This window comes from Armigeres subalbatus, chromosome 1 (assembly GCF_024139115.2).
Source record: "Armigeres subalbatus isolate Guangzhou_Male chromosome 1, GZ_Asu_2, whole genome shotgun sequence".
Lineage (NCBI taxonomy): Eukaryota > Metazoa > Arthropoda > Insecta > Diptera > Culicidae > Armigeres > Armigeres subalbatus.
Genome location: NC_085139.1, coordinates 127,116,965 through 127,133,689, shown reverse-complemented (window position 1 = coordinate 127,133,689; position 16,725 = coordinate 127,116,965). Strand labels below are relative to the sequence as shown.

The following is a 16,725-nucleotide window of genomic DNA, read 5'->3' as shown; positions in this document are numbered from 1 at the left end:
GGAGTTGAAGCGTTGTTGCCAGAAAACCCAAATTTAACGCATAACATTGATCCATAAACCGAATACCTGATCTTGCTGAGGTTATGGTTGAGGAGCAGAGGACTTACGACCCGAGTCGCCTGGTCACTCATCGACTTTCAACCCTGGAAAGACCAGAGAGGCCCGCACACCCGGGTGGACCAAGCTGGATCTAGATCTGGCGATACAGCCCTTCATCTCTGAGGAAGAAGGTGAGGATTGATAGGCTTGCGGTATTTTCAGCTAAGATATCTCGTATGTTCATCGATATTTCATAGCTGGATCGAAAAATGTCAAAATTTGGACACCGCCAAATCCCAGATTTCAAAAACGGTCCGGATGGGCTTACCACCAAAATTATGCGAAAATCGGTTGTGACGGGAGATGACTTCCAGGTTCTTGAGACTGGGCATGTCGCTCCAGGGTGCGGTAGTTATTTTAACCAACCGTTGCTGCGTGGTCTTGTAAGCTGCCTATTGGTTCTTCTAATCCTGGCAGACAATCTTTTTGATCCAGGCTTTAACGTCCGCTGGAGCAACCGATGTCATAAAATGCCGACCTTGGTGACCGCTCCAGAACGAGTGTCCGCAGTATCGTTCCCTGGCATCCCACAATGCCCCGGGGTCCATACTAAGGTTGTCGACTGTTGTTCGCAAGCTAGAATGGCTTGGATCCTGGATAGAGTGGCGATATCACTGGCGGAATAAGTCAGGACTAGGACGGATTTATCGGAGGGAGTGTTTTTATCAGTTTTTATCAGACTAAGGCCGGAGTGCATAAAAGTCTTCTCCCTTTAGCTCGGTCCATGGCTGCACGTCGCCAACCACGCAGTCTGTGAAGGATCTGCAAATCGTCCTCCACTTGATCGATCCACCTTGCTCGCTGTGCATCTCGCCTTCTTGTTCCCAGCGGATCGTTGTCGGAAACCATTTTCACCGGATTACTGTCTGACATTCTGACTACGTTCCCGGACCACCGCAGTCTTCCGATTTTCACGGTGTGAACGATGGATGGTACTCCCAACAGCTGTTGCAATTGCAACTCGTGGATCATTTGCCTCCTCCACGTACCGTCCGCCATCTGCATCCCACCATAGATGGTACGCAGCACTTTCCTTTCGAAAACTCCATGTGCGTGTTGGTCCTCCACGAGCATCGTTCAGTACATCGTTGAATATAAAGTAATAAGAAAAATGGGATCTAACCCATCTAATTCTCCATTTACATTTTTTGGTTAATACGTTTTTCACAAATTGTCACATTTAAAAAAAAAATCTGTGGGCAGCCAATTGTTCTGAATAATTCATTTTCCACAATATCAATCTAATGCCCTTTCTCTATGTATCTATCATATGATACTTATTCAGACCAGGCAGGTCCAATTTATCGTGATAGGCACACAATAAGCAACGCAAATTATTCATCAGTTCCAGAAATACAATCAGCTTCGGCGGCAATCCACAATCAGTGGCAGTCCTATTTCAATGGCGCCCTCGTTGATATTTCCATTTCTCTGTTCCCACTTGATCCACCAGTTGTTCTCACCGCACTCAATTGTATTTCCAGCAGCAAATCGAATATTGTCAAATATTTGCTCGATTAAATAATATAAAATCGAAAACACGGCTAACGATTTGTCACTCGATTAACTTGAATGGCTTTATTTGCCATCGTCCTCCACGTAACTACCTCTCTTTCCCGCCGTAGTTCGCCGACCACCACCGCAAACTTTGCCCATCTGTATTATGTCCCATTCACTGGTCTTTCGAGCAGCACTCTATCTATATTGGACGGCATAGCCTTTAGCCAGCTTCTCCAGTGCTCACTTTTGTTTTCTCAAGGCCATTCACTTCCGCCCGGTCCTTTTGCAATGCCCAGGTACCATACTCTGAAAAATCTTTCCGCACTGTATTTTCACCCAATTGTCCCGAAGACAAACTATGAACCATTTTCCCCATTGTTGTGCCGCCTGCCGGTCGTCGTCGTCGTCGTCGTGGTTGGTCGCTTGCTCCTTGATTCTCGAACGATAGAACATCTTGAGCCTTGAGCTCGGTAAAGTTGCAACGATTTACTGCACTCGATTCGTTCTCCCCACACCGCACCGAATGGAGCCGGCCGCCAGGATGGAAGCTTATGGTACGGTTGGCTCTAGATGAAGAACACCCGGAAGGGTGCAAAATCAAATAAAAATGTACACCATAACTCTTCAGAATGTCGTTTCAGGGTTGAAATTAGTTTCAGGGTGGAAATTATAATGTCGGACATAAGCTCTATTAATGGACAATATGGATTATTAATAATGTGCACTATTAATAATAATGTTAAACACTTCGTATAAATGTGATGTCAACTTAGGATATGTGAACAAACTCGACTTGATATCCGCATTTATGTTTAATTCAGTTATATTTGAAATATCGATGCTTGGTTTTTTTGACGTACAACTACGTGTTTTTGAGATTTCTATATATTGGTCACTTTTAAGTTGTATTAGGGTCCTAACCCAACTAAAAAGCAGTCCAATGTCAAAACTCAATACAATATTGACTGGATATAATTTATGAAGCTTAAATAGAAATGCACGTGTTCAAAAGACGTGTTGACCCAATTAAAAAGCAGAATTCGTTAGTTGGCTCGAGGTTCTGGACCACAGCCAGGGAAAGGTTGTGGCGTTTGTTTTACTGTTTTACTCACCGATAAATGCCAACAAATCAATTATGATTGATTCATTCATTTGGCAAAAAGTAGTTTGACCGAATATGTCATTTGGCCGAAAATGTCGTTTAGCTAAAATGTTCGTTCAGAAAAAAGGGCCGTTTAACCGAAAACGTTATTGGAGCGAATGGGGTTTACAGTTGTTACCGGCGGGTAACAAATGTTACTTGATTAAGAGCCTGGATCACAGAAAATAGGGAAAAAATTGTAATAGTTTATTTGATTTGCTTAAACGGTCATTTCTTATCGACGCACATGGACACAGTGCAATCGATATATGCGCGTAGCGCACTAGAGCGGTAAATGTAATCTGGGTGCAGAGTGGGTGAACTGAACTTAACTCAAGAAGAGAGACCAAACTGGGATCACTTTATTGTTTTTGCGCCGAAAAAAGCTGGAAAACGACATGATTGGCAGTTGATGTTAACTCCTGGAGAGCGAAACATCTTTAAGGAAAATCTAGTGACTGACCCGGTAGCCTCCAGTATGCACGTTTTTATGATCCACCTTATCAGTGAGCGAGTTTAAAACCCGAAAGTTAATTTGTGAACCGAATCGTGATTCGTATCCGTGGGCTTAGCGCCGCAATCGTAGTTACAACGAATAGTTGTTCTGTAATCCATCACCCGAGGTATCGTGCTGATAACGCGCTGATATCGCGCTGATAAGACAACTAGGTGCGTCTGGAAGGCACCTTAAGCCCCGTCGCCGCCGAGAGCCCTCATATCGAGCCGCTTCTGTTGTGACAAACACTAGAACCAACGCCACTATGTCCACCTCCGGCGATCCCGATAGAACGCCATTCTGTTTCTCACAAGACGCCATTGCAGCTAACCTCCGTTGTCACAAGTTTCGTGGCGGTTGCCAAGCTTCATTCATCGCTACCGGTTTGCCCCGGTCGTATTCAGCGGTTATCATCCTTGGGCCACCACCTCGTTTTGCCCGACACCACACGGTTCGTCTCTCACTCCAATAGTTGACACTATCGTCGTCGTCTTCGTAATCCAACGTGGTCATTGTAACAAGCTCGCAAAATTCATCGAAGCTTCCACTTGCCCGTGCCGTTTTCATCGTCACCAAAAAGACGATCGCTATCTTCGTTGCCACCGATCCGTTCCGGGGAAATACCAGTCACCCTTGCAATAGCCCCGTGCAGGGAGAAGAGTAGCCCAATAAAACGCTGTTTGACCGTGAGTATTACGTACTTACTTGATACTTGATGGGTTACAGCTCTTCGATGAACCTACGCCGCTTCTTTTCCACTGGACTCGATCCTGGGCCAATCGCTGTATAGTTGGCACAACTCGTGATTTATGCGACGCCGTCAGATACCGTTCTCCTGTTTACCGCCGAGTATTGTCCGCAGCACCTTACGCTTAAATACCCCGAAAGCTTTCCGATCAGCCTCCACATGAACGTTAAATGTTTCATGGACGTATAAAGCCACCGGAATAATCAGAGTAGTATACAGCGCGAGTTTTGTTTTCGTTTGCTGACTACGGGACTTAAGCTGATTACGAAGTCCGTAATAAGCCCTATTTGCAGCTGCAATACGCCTTTTCACCTCGCGGGTAACATCATTATCGCACGTCACTAATGTTCCAAGATACACAAATTCTTCTACCACTTCAAATTTTTCACCATCCAGCGCAATTTCGTTACCACCCCCACTAATGAGCTCACGTTGACTGCCAGCAACCATGTACTTCGTTTTGCTGGTATTTCATCGTGAGTCCAATTCTCGCTGTCTCCTTCTTAAAAGGCACAAAAGCCTTTTCCACGGCACGGCGATCAATCCTAATAATATCGATATCGTCCGCAAATCCTTTGCACACCAGCTCTCATAATCGCTCCCTCGAGCGCTATATTGAAGATTCGAGAGTGCATCACCCTGCTTTAATCCATCTAAGGAAACAAATGTTGTCGATATTTCATTTGTAACCCTTACTCTTGATTTCGATCAGTCCAACTTTATACGAATCAGCCGTATCAGTTTCGCCGGAAAACCATGTTTAAGCATTATTTGCCATAATTCATTCCGTTTTACTGAATCGCACGCCGCTTTGAAATCAATAAACAGATGATGTGTCTGCAAGTTGTACTTCCGGAATTTATCAAGGATTTGTCTCAGGGTAAATATTTGATCCGCCGTTGATCGGCCCTCACGAAAACCTGCTTGGTATTCGCCGGCGAAGGACTCTTCAAGCGGTCTCAATCTGTTGAACAGAATACGGGACATAATTTTGTACGCCGAATAAGGGAGGGTTATTCCTCGGTAATTGGCGCACTCCAGTCTGTGCCCTTTCTTAAAGAGAGGGCAAATGAGGCCGTCCAACCAGCTCGCAGGCATTTCTTAATCTTCTTATATTTTCGACATAATATGGTGCAGAACTTCATAAAGCTGCTCACTGCCATGTTTGAGAAGTTCAGCCGGGAGCTGGTCCTTCCCCGCAGCCTCATTGTTATTCAGCTTTTTAACAGCTTTTATTTTTTTTAACAGCCGATATTCGTCGGCGGCGGCGTTTGTTAGAATTTTGGTCGGCGGCGGCGTCACGCCGAAAGCCATTTTAGCCGGCGGCGGCGTTTATCGGCGTGGCGATTTTTTCATTGCATTTTTCTGAGATTTTGACGTTGGACTTACGTCTTTCTTTACTATACTGGGTGTCATTTAGATTTTTGGAAATCGAGAGCGTTACGCTGGAAGGGAAGATTTTGAACGTTACTAGCGCCTTTATCTTTCGATGGATTTTGAAGATTTATATATCAATCGACTCGGACACTCTCCAGCATTTTGCCTATTTCACTGAAACTTAAGATTATTAACGATAAGCTATTGAAAATTTCAATTCTTGTCAAAGCCAGCAAAAATTTCATATGTAACCAATCCCGTGCATTCCTAACACGGACATCAGAATGCTGTATGTCAGGCCTTCGGGTCCGTCGGAAGATTTTCTTTGTGCATAAAAAAAGCAGTGCCTGCCGCGTGCGAGTTATTACAATTTGTGACAGCAGCGCGTACTGACGTGCTTTTAGCTCGCGCATTTTTCGTTTCGTTCGTTCGTTCGCTGTGTTTACCTACACAGCGACAGCATGCAGTCACCAGCGGTAGAACTGCCGGTGGGTCTGCGAATATGCATGAAAGAAGTGTGCGATTTTTTTGTCATTCTGTGCTTGATGATGGTCGCGTGCAATGGTGTCGGTTGCGATGGATGCAATCGCCCATCGCATCGCTCGGAGTTCGGTGGTGGATGAAGAAGAATAAAATTAGAGAGATTTGGTCTGCTCATTCAGGTGATTAGTTTCATAATTCAAATGATCCCTGGATGAGTACGAGTCATGTCATATGACTGACCATATGTTAAGTTGTGCTTGGTACTAAACTTGGTACATTAAAACATTTCTGATTTCATATAAAAAAAAAATCAACTACGCTGATGAAAATAAAAATTTGATTAAAATAATTACTTTCATTTATTTGCAGAAGGTATTAGCAATTAAAGATGCACAATCAGCAGTAGTGTTAATATCCATTTTAGATTAGAAAATTTTGAAGAATTACATGTTTTAAAAAAAGTCCGCAAAAAATAATTTCCAGAAGAATATTTAAATAAACTTTATCTTATACTTTGTTTTTTATTTTCTGAGAAATTGTATCATTAAACTTGACGTAGACATGGAGTTTGGAATCAAAACATTATATAATTTTTCGTTGATGTATTAGCAGTATCTCCTCTATTATAGTAGGGTCACTGCTCCTTGACTTGTTTCTTATTGTTGTGATTTTTTTTCATCAGTAAGCACGCATGGTAGCAAAAAGAAGCAACGAAATTGGTGCTGCATTTCTTTGTTTGGAAAACAGGACAGTTCCCCTAAAATAGCACATTTTGCCCAAGTCTGAAAATTTTATAAATAGAATTGTTTAACTTCAAATACTATCATCAATAAGAGATCTATAAATGCCCTACACTTGCTTGAGTAAATAAGGGCTTAATAGTTAGAAACAAAGCAATTTTTATTATGTATTTGGTTATTAGTTTTATTTCCAGAAGTTTTGAATACACAAATTGCTAATAATTCAACACAGCATGGAAGTTGTCTTTCCAATATCAATACCTATAATCAAACTCTATAGATCCAAAAGTTAAAAGTTAAATGTAAATACGTTACGTTTATACAAGTCCTACGTCTACTCGCGGTTATGTTGAAAACATTACCCATTGCTCTTTTTTTTTGCATTTTTTCGGGATATTTTCAAGACAGTAAGGTCATTCCTGACGGAATCCAAGTTTAAAAGTACTCGGAATACGGAAATACGGAGGCAACGCACAACTGTCATTTTTATTATTTCACGCATGCTGCGACGCAGCAAAGCTAAATAAACAAAAATGACAGTTGTGCGCCGCCTCTGAATCGAGTGGTGTGCCCCCGAAAATGCGAGCACTTTGGAACTTGGATTTCATCAGGAGTGACCTTAAAAGAAGAATCTTCTGAATTTCGCATGAAAAATCTATAAGTTTTTTTTTCCAAAATTTGGGAAACATTTTCGAGAAATCTTTGGAAGTATCAAGAGAAGCTCTTCGGAATTCCCAAATAAAATTGTCGCAATTTACACGAGAAACTTCAGAATTTTCACAAAAAAATTTATGAAAAGTTCCTGTTGAGCTTCTGTTGAGTATTCTTCGAAATTTGCACAGAAAATTCTTGATAATTGTAGGAGAGTGCGGCTGGTAGAATGGGTGTTTCACCGTTGGCTTTCTCAGTCTAGAATAATAAAGAAGGCTAGTTTGACATTCCCAACGATAAAACAGCAAATTCTTAAGAATTTCCGCGGGAGATTCTAAGGAGTTATTAAGAAAAGCTCTCTGGAATGTTACCGAGAAATTTTCCGTAAGTTTAACGGAAACCTTTTTAGAATTTCTGCGGAGGATTGTTCAAAATGTCTCAACGAATGCTCAAAATTATTGGATTTCTAGGGGAGATTCCTTGTACAGCAGACGTTCGGTAACTAAAAGTCATTTAACTGCAATTCTTTTAGCCGCATTTCGTAGTTACATCAGTTTTGCAATAATCGGACAGCCGAGCTTCAAAACGATGTTAAAGTCGATGATAGCTGCCTAGCGCCGAACATCAGGTGCACTTCTATTCTGACGTCGTCTGACAATTGTTTGCCGTCTAGAATGCGTCGCAGTTATCGAACGTCATTCGCTAACTGAAACGAAAACATGTTGCAGTTATCGAACGACTAGTGTATTGTCCATAAGAAACTCTTGGGAAATTCCGAACTTTTAATTTGGCCTAAAAAGTAGTTTTCGAATAGGTCATCGGCCCAAAAATGATGTTTGGCCGAAAGGATCGTTTGACAGAATGGAACATTTGACCGAAAATATCGTTTAGGCCAACAGGTCATACGGCCAAATGTCAATAACTGAACGGGTAATTTAATCTAAAATATCCATTCGTTTGGCCTTGACATTTACGTTGAAAAGGCCTATTGTCAAACGAAATTTCGTAACCTCTCTACTTTTTAAGTCGATACTGTCCTTTAAGCCAAAAGCCATCTAACCAAATCCCATTGAGCCGAATTGAACGTTTATCCGAGTATTCGGCTAATATACGGGAATAGGGGGTGCTGCCCAAATGGTCCCGCTCCCTATATATTTATATCTATTACACATATTCATTATTTATGTCCGCCATTTTATCACCTCCTACGTCTGTGAAAGCTGTTTCGATTCCGAGCGCTTTCTTAAGCAGAGATAGGACTATTATAAAATAACAACACTTGTAAGGACGTGGTCAGGTGTGTTGAGAAAATGAAGTCCGCCCAATTGTAGATTTTAGCGGAATTTACAATGACCGTGGATATGTTTATCTCTGCAACTCCATCTACGATTTGTGCAAGGGTTCGTGCCATGCTATGCTATGCTATGCTATGACAATTTTTACCAAACGGCATTATTGGTCAAATGATCTATATTCGGTCAAACGACATTTTCATCCGAACGATTCAGTCAAATGACCTGTTAGGGTAAACAACTTTTTAGTTCGGTCAAATTTTCCTTTTGGCTGTTCATTGCTTTCGGCCAAACTACATTTTCGGTCAAACCGGTTGGTTTAGACCTGATAATAAACCGGTCGGTTTTGACCTGATAATAGTTTCCGTTAAACATTTGGTTTTGATAAATGGTACCTGGTTTAATGTATTTTGACCTAAAGGCCTGTATAGACTTAAAAATAGAGTAGCTACGGAATTTTGTTCAATAGTCAATTGACAAAAGACCATTTCGCCAAACAAATGGCCATTTCTGACCATATTACCTAACCCGTTCAGTCATTGAAATTTGGCCGTAACGCGTTGGACCAAATGACATTTTCGGTCAAATGGCACATTCTGTCAAAAAACTATTTCTGCTAAACGGCATTTTTGGCCAACGATCGTTTCAGCCGGACAACCTGTTATGCGGCGTATACACCAGACAAGCAGTTTGACGAACATTGACTCCGCCCCCAAGAAAACGCTTCGGTTGCTGCTTTGTTTGAATGTATGTAAAGTTGTTCGAACAACCATTTCACAGTTGGCGGCTCAGTTGAAAAAAAATAAATCGGCTTGATTTTGGTTTAAGTTATAGGGAGTCAAGGTTCGCCGAACATGTTTGAGCATTTGTAGTGAAGTTGCACAAACCCCCATATATTTTTTGATGGTTGGTGCTCAAGTTGGCGCTTCGGTCGTTCATGGTCGTTGTTGGTCGAATAGATTGATTGTTCGTGCCGCTGTTGATGAATTTTTGAATAAACGAGAGGTGGAGTCAATGTTGGTCAAACTGCTTGATCATGTGTACGTTCCATTAGGGCAAACGGATTTTTCGGCCAAATTACCAGTTCGGCCGTCTGTCGCTTTCGGTCAATGGAACTTCCCAAGAATTCAAAAATTACAATATTACAAAATTACAATTTTTCTGTGTGAATTTCAAAGAATACTGAACAGAAGCTCAAAAGGAACTTTCCGTGGATATTCCAAATATTTTTCTGCAGCAATTTGGAAAAACTTCCCGTGAAAACTCTGAAATAATTTTCATGTAAATCTCTAACAATTTTCTTTGGTAAATCCAAAGAGCTCCTCTTGGTAATTCCAAAGAGTTCTCGAAAAGTGGTTATTAACTTTCAAATGAATATTTTGGAAAAATTGAAAATCTTTCATCAAAAATTTGAGGCTAAATTCAAAAGATTCTCCCGTTATTGTCTTGAAAATATCCAAAACTAGTCAAACCTGCTCGATCTTGCTCGGGTTTTTTTTTCGACCTTACTGTAAATCGTTTAGGGGCTGTCCATATACCACGTGGATAGGTTTAAGTCAGTTTCAGATACACCCCCCCTCCCCCCGTGTGGAAAATTCTTCATATAAATTTTCAAAAATGTATGAATCGTGGAAAGTTGACATACCGCCCTCCCCCCCAAAATTGTCGTCGTGGTATATGGACTGCCCCTTAGTGGATGGCAGCGTAGCCTTTTCGAGGTTGGTGGTTGTCTTCAGAAGTCATGAAAACGTGGTATTTTAGCATTTATTCAACTTTGCCAGCGAAAAGTTCTATCTTTTCGTGTAGGGGAAGTGCACCGGTTTTGGCCAACTTAGTGCCTAATTTGGCCAACCCTGAAAAATACATGTTTTTCCAAAATAATCGATCAGTTGAAAGCAGCGTTGAAGCGTGAGGGATGTATATCTTGTTGGAACTAATAAAACCCTTGCGAATTGCTTTATTTTTGGAGTTATTCGCAAAATTGGCCAAATTAGGAACATGGCCTATATAAACACAGCTGATCCCAAGACGAATCGATTAGTGAGGAAATCCAACTAAATTGAATGATATGAAATCAAAGTATGTACTTATTTTGTTATCGGAAACAATATCAAAATTAGTTTTCGATTTGCTCTCTTCGACAGTAGAAATAGTTCTTGAGAGGATGTCAAAGTAAGATATTTCTGCTATTACGTCTTGTTATTTTAATCGTTAAAACGACCAAAAAGATATCAAATTAAGTAAACATAATCGATGATTTTACAACATTAAAGCAAGTGATCGATTTGCTCTGGTAGGTTTCGACTAATTAAGCTTTTGGTTCAACGTCATGTTCGGCCTAACAACTTTCAGCCTTGCGGCTTTCTTCCGAACGACTATTTTCTTTTTAAAAATTCAATTTCAATTAGATTTTTTTTGGATTTCAACGGAACTTTTTCGCAATTTTCACGCTTAGTATTTAAGAAGACCTCTTCAAAATTTTAACAAGATATTGTATGGATTTTTTATGGAAATAATTGGTGTCTTCACGAAAAACTTTCTGGAGTTTCAACGTGATGTTTTAGAGATCAATCAGGAATCAGTACCCGCTAAGCTGCGGAGGACGACGGAGGTCCTTCGTAGCTTAGTAGGGAAAGCACCTGTCTAGCATACTGGGGTCGTGGGATCAAAGCCCACCGAAGGGGCGGTCACCCTCCAATACCTTTTCCGAACTAAATCTATCACATGTTGTACATATGCATAATCGAGTTTCAGACATAGTAATTAATTTCCATTCCGGGTGGCTTAATACCCGGCATAATAATAGGCAATTAACTTTGAATGTACTGAAATTGTTACAGTTTTGATGTAACTTTCAATGTTTGTTTGCTCAACATTCTGGAACGACCCTAGTATACTGTCCGCAATACTTGCAAAAACTGGAACAGTCAGTTGGGCAACAAAATAACTTTTCTCAATGGTTAATATGTTATAAAATTGCTTCCATATTCAAAAATGTAACGTTTTTCGAAAATATGCTTCACTGGTCAAAACGCCCCAGTGTAAGTATAGGACGAAATACCCTTACCAACTGGACACAAGCGCGGCGAGCTTGCAGCAATTGCTTCCAAATTGCATGGAAATAATTGAAATGTAATTCAAACTTGTTTAAATGGACTTATGTTGGTTTTTTAGTATCAAGCAAATAAGGATTTGTAACCTTTTTATTATATAATAGATAAAATACTAATGAAGGGCCATGAAAAGTCTTTGGTTAAAGTGGGGCATATTGCCCAGGCACTTTTTGAAATCCATTTTTCACGACTTTTCAAAAAAGCTTTGTTACGTGTTCTTAGTAATATTTTTATATGACTACTCACAGGGAATGCATTTGCGACTTCTTTGACTACCAAGTAACACAAAGTTTGCAAAAATTGCGTTGAAAAGTAAAAATTTCTAATATGATATCAGCATGTAGCCGAATACGATTTTTATTGCGCAGTTCTGTTTTATCCATGCGTTCTTCTCGTCACAGCTTACTTAGCTGCCTCGGAGCGAACAAAGCAGAGTACATGCATTGCTGCTGTACCCTCGACCAACAACAGCTGAATTGATGGATGTCCCCACCAGGGTTAGTACACTATTAATGATATGAGTGTTTTACTTCTACGTGAAGTTAAACGATTAACAATCATATGGAAATGGTAATATCATCTTTAAAACTTAGAGGTACATGTTTAAATCTATACTTTCGCCTTTAACTCTATCATGAACATGTAGAAATTATTCCTTCTGATTCTTCTTCCACATATATAGATTTATATGTAGACGAAGAATCAGAAGGAATAAAATTTGACTGTTACGCCCTTCTCAAATGTTGGTCTAGATTTGTTCTATTTTTATGATTCGACGAGAAACCATAAAACTTTTTTTTACATGGAACAGCATCCCTGGTAAAAACGAATTGAATGAATTTCAACTATCACAAATCCAATTCGGTACGCACAACGCAGTACGATATGTATCCATGAATAATGAATGCAGGTCCAAAGCTGATAAAACAAGGGAAATGCGAAAAATAAACGAAACGATGAAATTGTCACCATTTCATATCCAACCACGTCACGGACATACTGTGTACATTTTGTATGATTGTAGTAAGCTATGAATTATGAGAATGATCATAGAAACCCAATGCTATGAATAAAGCACTTTTGTTCTGAACGCCAAGCAATCAAGTTGTGTTTTATTGAGTTCTTACATTTGGCGACGAGGACTTCAAGGAACGACTTTGCTTTGTTGGACGAACCCCGAGAAACATCAAGAGGAAATAAATTTCACCTATATATCCTTTCAAGATGTCTTCGGTAAGAAAAGAAAAAAAGAACAGAACAGGTTCAGTGTTAGTGTATTAGCAAATCCAAATTGAGCAATTGTGATTCAGCTTCAGAATGGTTTCCTAATGCGAAAAGCCAGCTAATAATAGAAAAAAAAAACTACGTATTCCAAATCACTGTACGGGTTATAGGAAGTGCTAAGAGCTTCAGTCTAATCCTAGCAAGAAACGAAGGGAATTATAAAAAAAAAAAAAAAATTCTAGTCCGTTTCTGATACCAAATAAAGGGGATATACGTTATCCTAGTCTATTTGGAGATACAGAGAGAAAAATTACAAACAGAAAAAGGTTACCATAGCAAAAGTAAAACAATCTCGAAGTCGGTCACAAGCTGCTCGAGATTTGTTTTTGCATAACACTTGATACGAAACCATGGAAACAGCAAAACCTGCATGGTTTGTTACACATGTGATAGACCTTCGTATATTGCAGTTAACGTATAATATTGCGCCATTCTGCGAACACGGACCCGGATCTACCAATTCCCGTTGGGAGGAATGGAGAGATCAATTTGTGGCTTATTTGGATTTAAAGAAAGTACATGACTGTGACGAAAAACATAAGGCATTATTATGTTTTGGTGGACCTGACATCAGGAAAATCGCCAAGGATGTTGTCGTTAGTGATAATTTGATGGACAACCAATATCGTGCAACGATGGAGGCACTGGACAACTACTACTCCCCACGTATGTCTCTACGCTACGAAAGGTTGAAGTTCCGACAAATGACTTTCAGTCCAAACGAGAGACTGGATCAGTTTGTAGTACGCTTGAAAACTCAAGCAGCAATGTGTAGCTTTGGTGATGAAGTAGATAGCATGGTTATGGACCAAATTGTTTATGCTACTCAAAATGACGACAAGCTGAGAGCTAAATATTTGGAATGTGACACAACACTGGACGAAATGTTGAAAATTGGGCGCACGTATGAAACTGTTAACCAACAGGTAAATTAAAAAAAAAAATCTATGTTTATTTTACAACCTTCTTAGAAATATTTCAAAACAGGTCCACGAAATTCGATTCAAATCGCCTGATAACATTGAAGTCAATGCTATCCTGAACGCCGACAATGTACACAGAACGAAGAAATTGTCTTGCGTCAGATGTTCGGGAAATCATACGTCAGTAGATCCTTTATGCCCAGCTCGAGGATCACGATGCAACAGATGCAACAAATTAGGCCATTATGCACGCTGTTGTAGAGGGGCAAAGAAACCATTTCAAAGACAGCCCAAGTCGATTGAAGGATGGAAGCAAAGGTCAGATCAACAAAATCATGGAAGCTATGCAAATCCAAAACCGAAGTTCGTGCGGGAAGTTGATGATGTCACAAAAAGTGTGGAAATTCGAGAACTTTTCACCTGAACGGAAAGCGTACAACAATCGCCGCAGTAGGTGGGGTCGATCTTCGACTTATCATCGATACAGGAGCCGATGAGGACGTGCTCGGCATAGACGATTGGACCACCTTGAAACGAGTTGGATTTGAAGCTTACGACATCAGAAAGGGAAGCGATAAAATATTTCAAGCCTACGGATCAAATAAACCGTTGATAGTCTTAGGAGAGGTAGACGCAATGATCGCAGTGGGAGAGCAATCCTGCCGGACAACCTTCTTTGTTATTCAAGATGGGAAACATTCACTCCTCTCTGGACAAACGGCGGAACGTTTGGGAGTGGTGAAATTTCTGAGATCGCTAGGAAATGAAACGTTTCCATCTATCAAAGGTAAGGCAACATAATCAAAGTTTACTAAAAGATCTTGTTAACCACTGTTCCACAAATTGAATATTTAGGCATGTGTGCCTCTATAAAGATTGATAAATCCATACCCCCTGTAAGACAAGGCTATCGTCGTATTCCAATTCCATTGGAAGAGATCACCATACTAAAACTTAAAGAGTTAATGAGCCAAGATGTGATCGAGCGGGTGAATGAGGCGTGCGAATGGGTTTCCCCATGCTCGTTAAACGCAAAAGTTCAAACGAGGTAAGGATCATTATTGATCTGCGTGAAGCTAATAAGGCCATAGTTCGGGAAGTACATCCGTTACCTACTATGGAACAGATGACTGCCAGGTTACGAGGCAGTAAGGTGTTTTCGAAATTCGACATTAAGCACGCATTCTATCAACTTATGTTGCGGGAAGATTGCCGCTATATAACTACATTTATTTCGCCATTAGGTAAGATTTGAATTATAACGGAATAATCCGAACAAATTTAAAGCACAACATTTTAATAGGTCTAATGCGATATAAACGGTTAGTTTTTGGTCTATCGGCAGCCCCGGAGTTGTTTCAAAAGTGCATGGAAACCATTTTAGGAGATTTTCCATGGCTCATAATTTTCATCGACGATGTATTGATCCATGCTCCAGACGCTGAGACATTATCAGTCAGGGAAGCTTTGGTTAAAACCCGATTAAAAGAGCATAACGTGATTTTGAACCATGAAAAACGATAGAATGTGCGAACGAATTAGAGTTTCTTGGATTCCATCTGTCTCCAGAGGGAGTTAAGATATCGTCAGAAAATTGGAGGCAATCAAAAGTTTCGTCAACCAAGATCCACCGAGGAAGTTCGAAGCTTCTTGGGACTTGCAACATTTGTAAATCGACACATACCACATTTTTCTTCTCTATCGAGTCCGCTTAACGCATTGACTCGAAAAGGAGTTCCTTTATATGGACAAAGGAACACGAGAATGCATTCAACCAGCTGAAGAATTTGCTGAGCCGGTCTGATACACTAGCATTTTTGATCCTACATTAGAGACATTTGTTGAAACCGACGCAAGTCCCGTAGGATTAGGTGCGGTTCTCTATCAGAAAACTGCAAATGGTTTGTTTAAAATAATCTGCTATGCCTCGAAGACACTTTCTGAAGTAGAGAGACGTTATGCACAGACGGAGAAAGAAGCACTAGCGCTGGTTTGGGCTCCGGAGAAATTTCATCATTATCTTTATGGGATGCCATTCTGGATAATAACTGATCATAAACCCCTGGTTTCAATTTTTGGTGATAGAGTTAAGCCATCCGCAAGAATTGAGCGCTGGAAGCTTCGGCTGATGTCGTACAACTACAAAGTTCTGTACCGACCAGGGAAGTCAAACATTGCGGACACTCTTTCTCGATTGTGCCAAGATACCGGAACCGCTGACAAAAGCTATGATGAGGAATGTGAAAGAGTAGTTCGTTTAATTTCAACAGACATTTGCCCTATAGCTATCTCGCTTGACGAAATTATCAAAGCTACTAAACATGACGTAGAGCTAACAGAGCTTCTGCAGTGGATGCCATACCCATCTCGCAGATGGCCGAAAACTCTAGCACGTTACAAATTAATCGCAAATGATCTGTCAACGGATGGAGACATTATCCTTAAAAATAAGAAAATAATTATTCCACGTAGTCTGCAGATGAAGGTTTTGAATCTCGGACATGAACCTCATTTAGGAAGCTCAGCAATGAAGAAACGATTAAGAGAAAAAGTATGGTGGGTAAGGATTGACACTATGGTAGAGGAATACGTAAATTCATGTCAAGGTTGTCTTTTGGTTTCGGAACCGACTACTGAACCCATGGTTAGATCACCCTTACCGGATAGTCCTTGGAAAAAGTTAGCAATAGATTTCACAGAAGTGACAAACGGGGTGCATCTGCTAGTAGTAGTGGATTATTTTTCAAGATATCCTGAAATTGAAATTTTGACTTCAACAACCGCTAAAACAACGATTTTCAAACTAAGAACAATCTTTGCAAGATTTGGCTACCCTGATGAACTAGTGTGTGATAATGGGCCTCCTTTCGCATCTGAG

General features: G+C 40.5%; 1 protein-coding gene across 1 annotated transcript in view; it reads left to right on the top strand.

The window, feature by feature from the left end:
- Window positions 1–12,698: 12,698 nt before the first annotated feature.
- The window catches only part of LOC134206535 (uncharacterized), a 28,741-nt gene continuing 24,714 nt past the window's right edge, over window positions 12,699–16,725 (top strand). Inside the window, exons 1-5 of the mRNA XM_062682261.1 lie at window positions 12,699–12,873; window positions 13,335–13,850; window positions 13,912–14,065; window positions 14,302–14,634; window positions 14,703–14,895. Coding sequence (XP_062538245.1) covers window positions 12,865–12,873; window positions 13,335–13,850; window positions 13,912–14,065; window positions 14,302–14,634; window positions 14,703–14,895 — 1,205 coding nt within the window. The 5' untranslated portion in view covers window positions 12,699–12,864. The remainder of the gene's footprint in view (window positions 12,874–13,334; window positions 13,851–13,911; window positions 14,066–14,301; window positions 14,635–14,702; window positions 14,896–16,725) is intronic.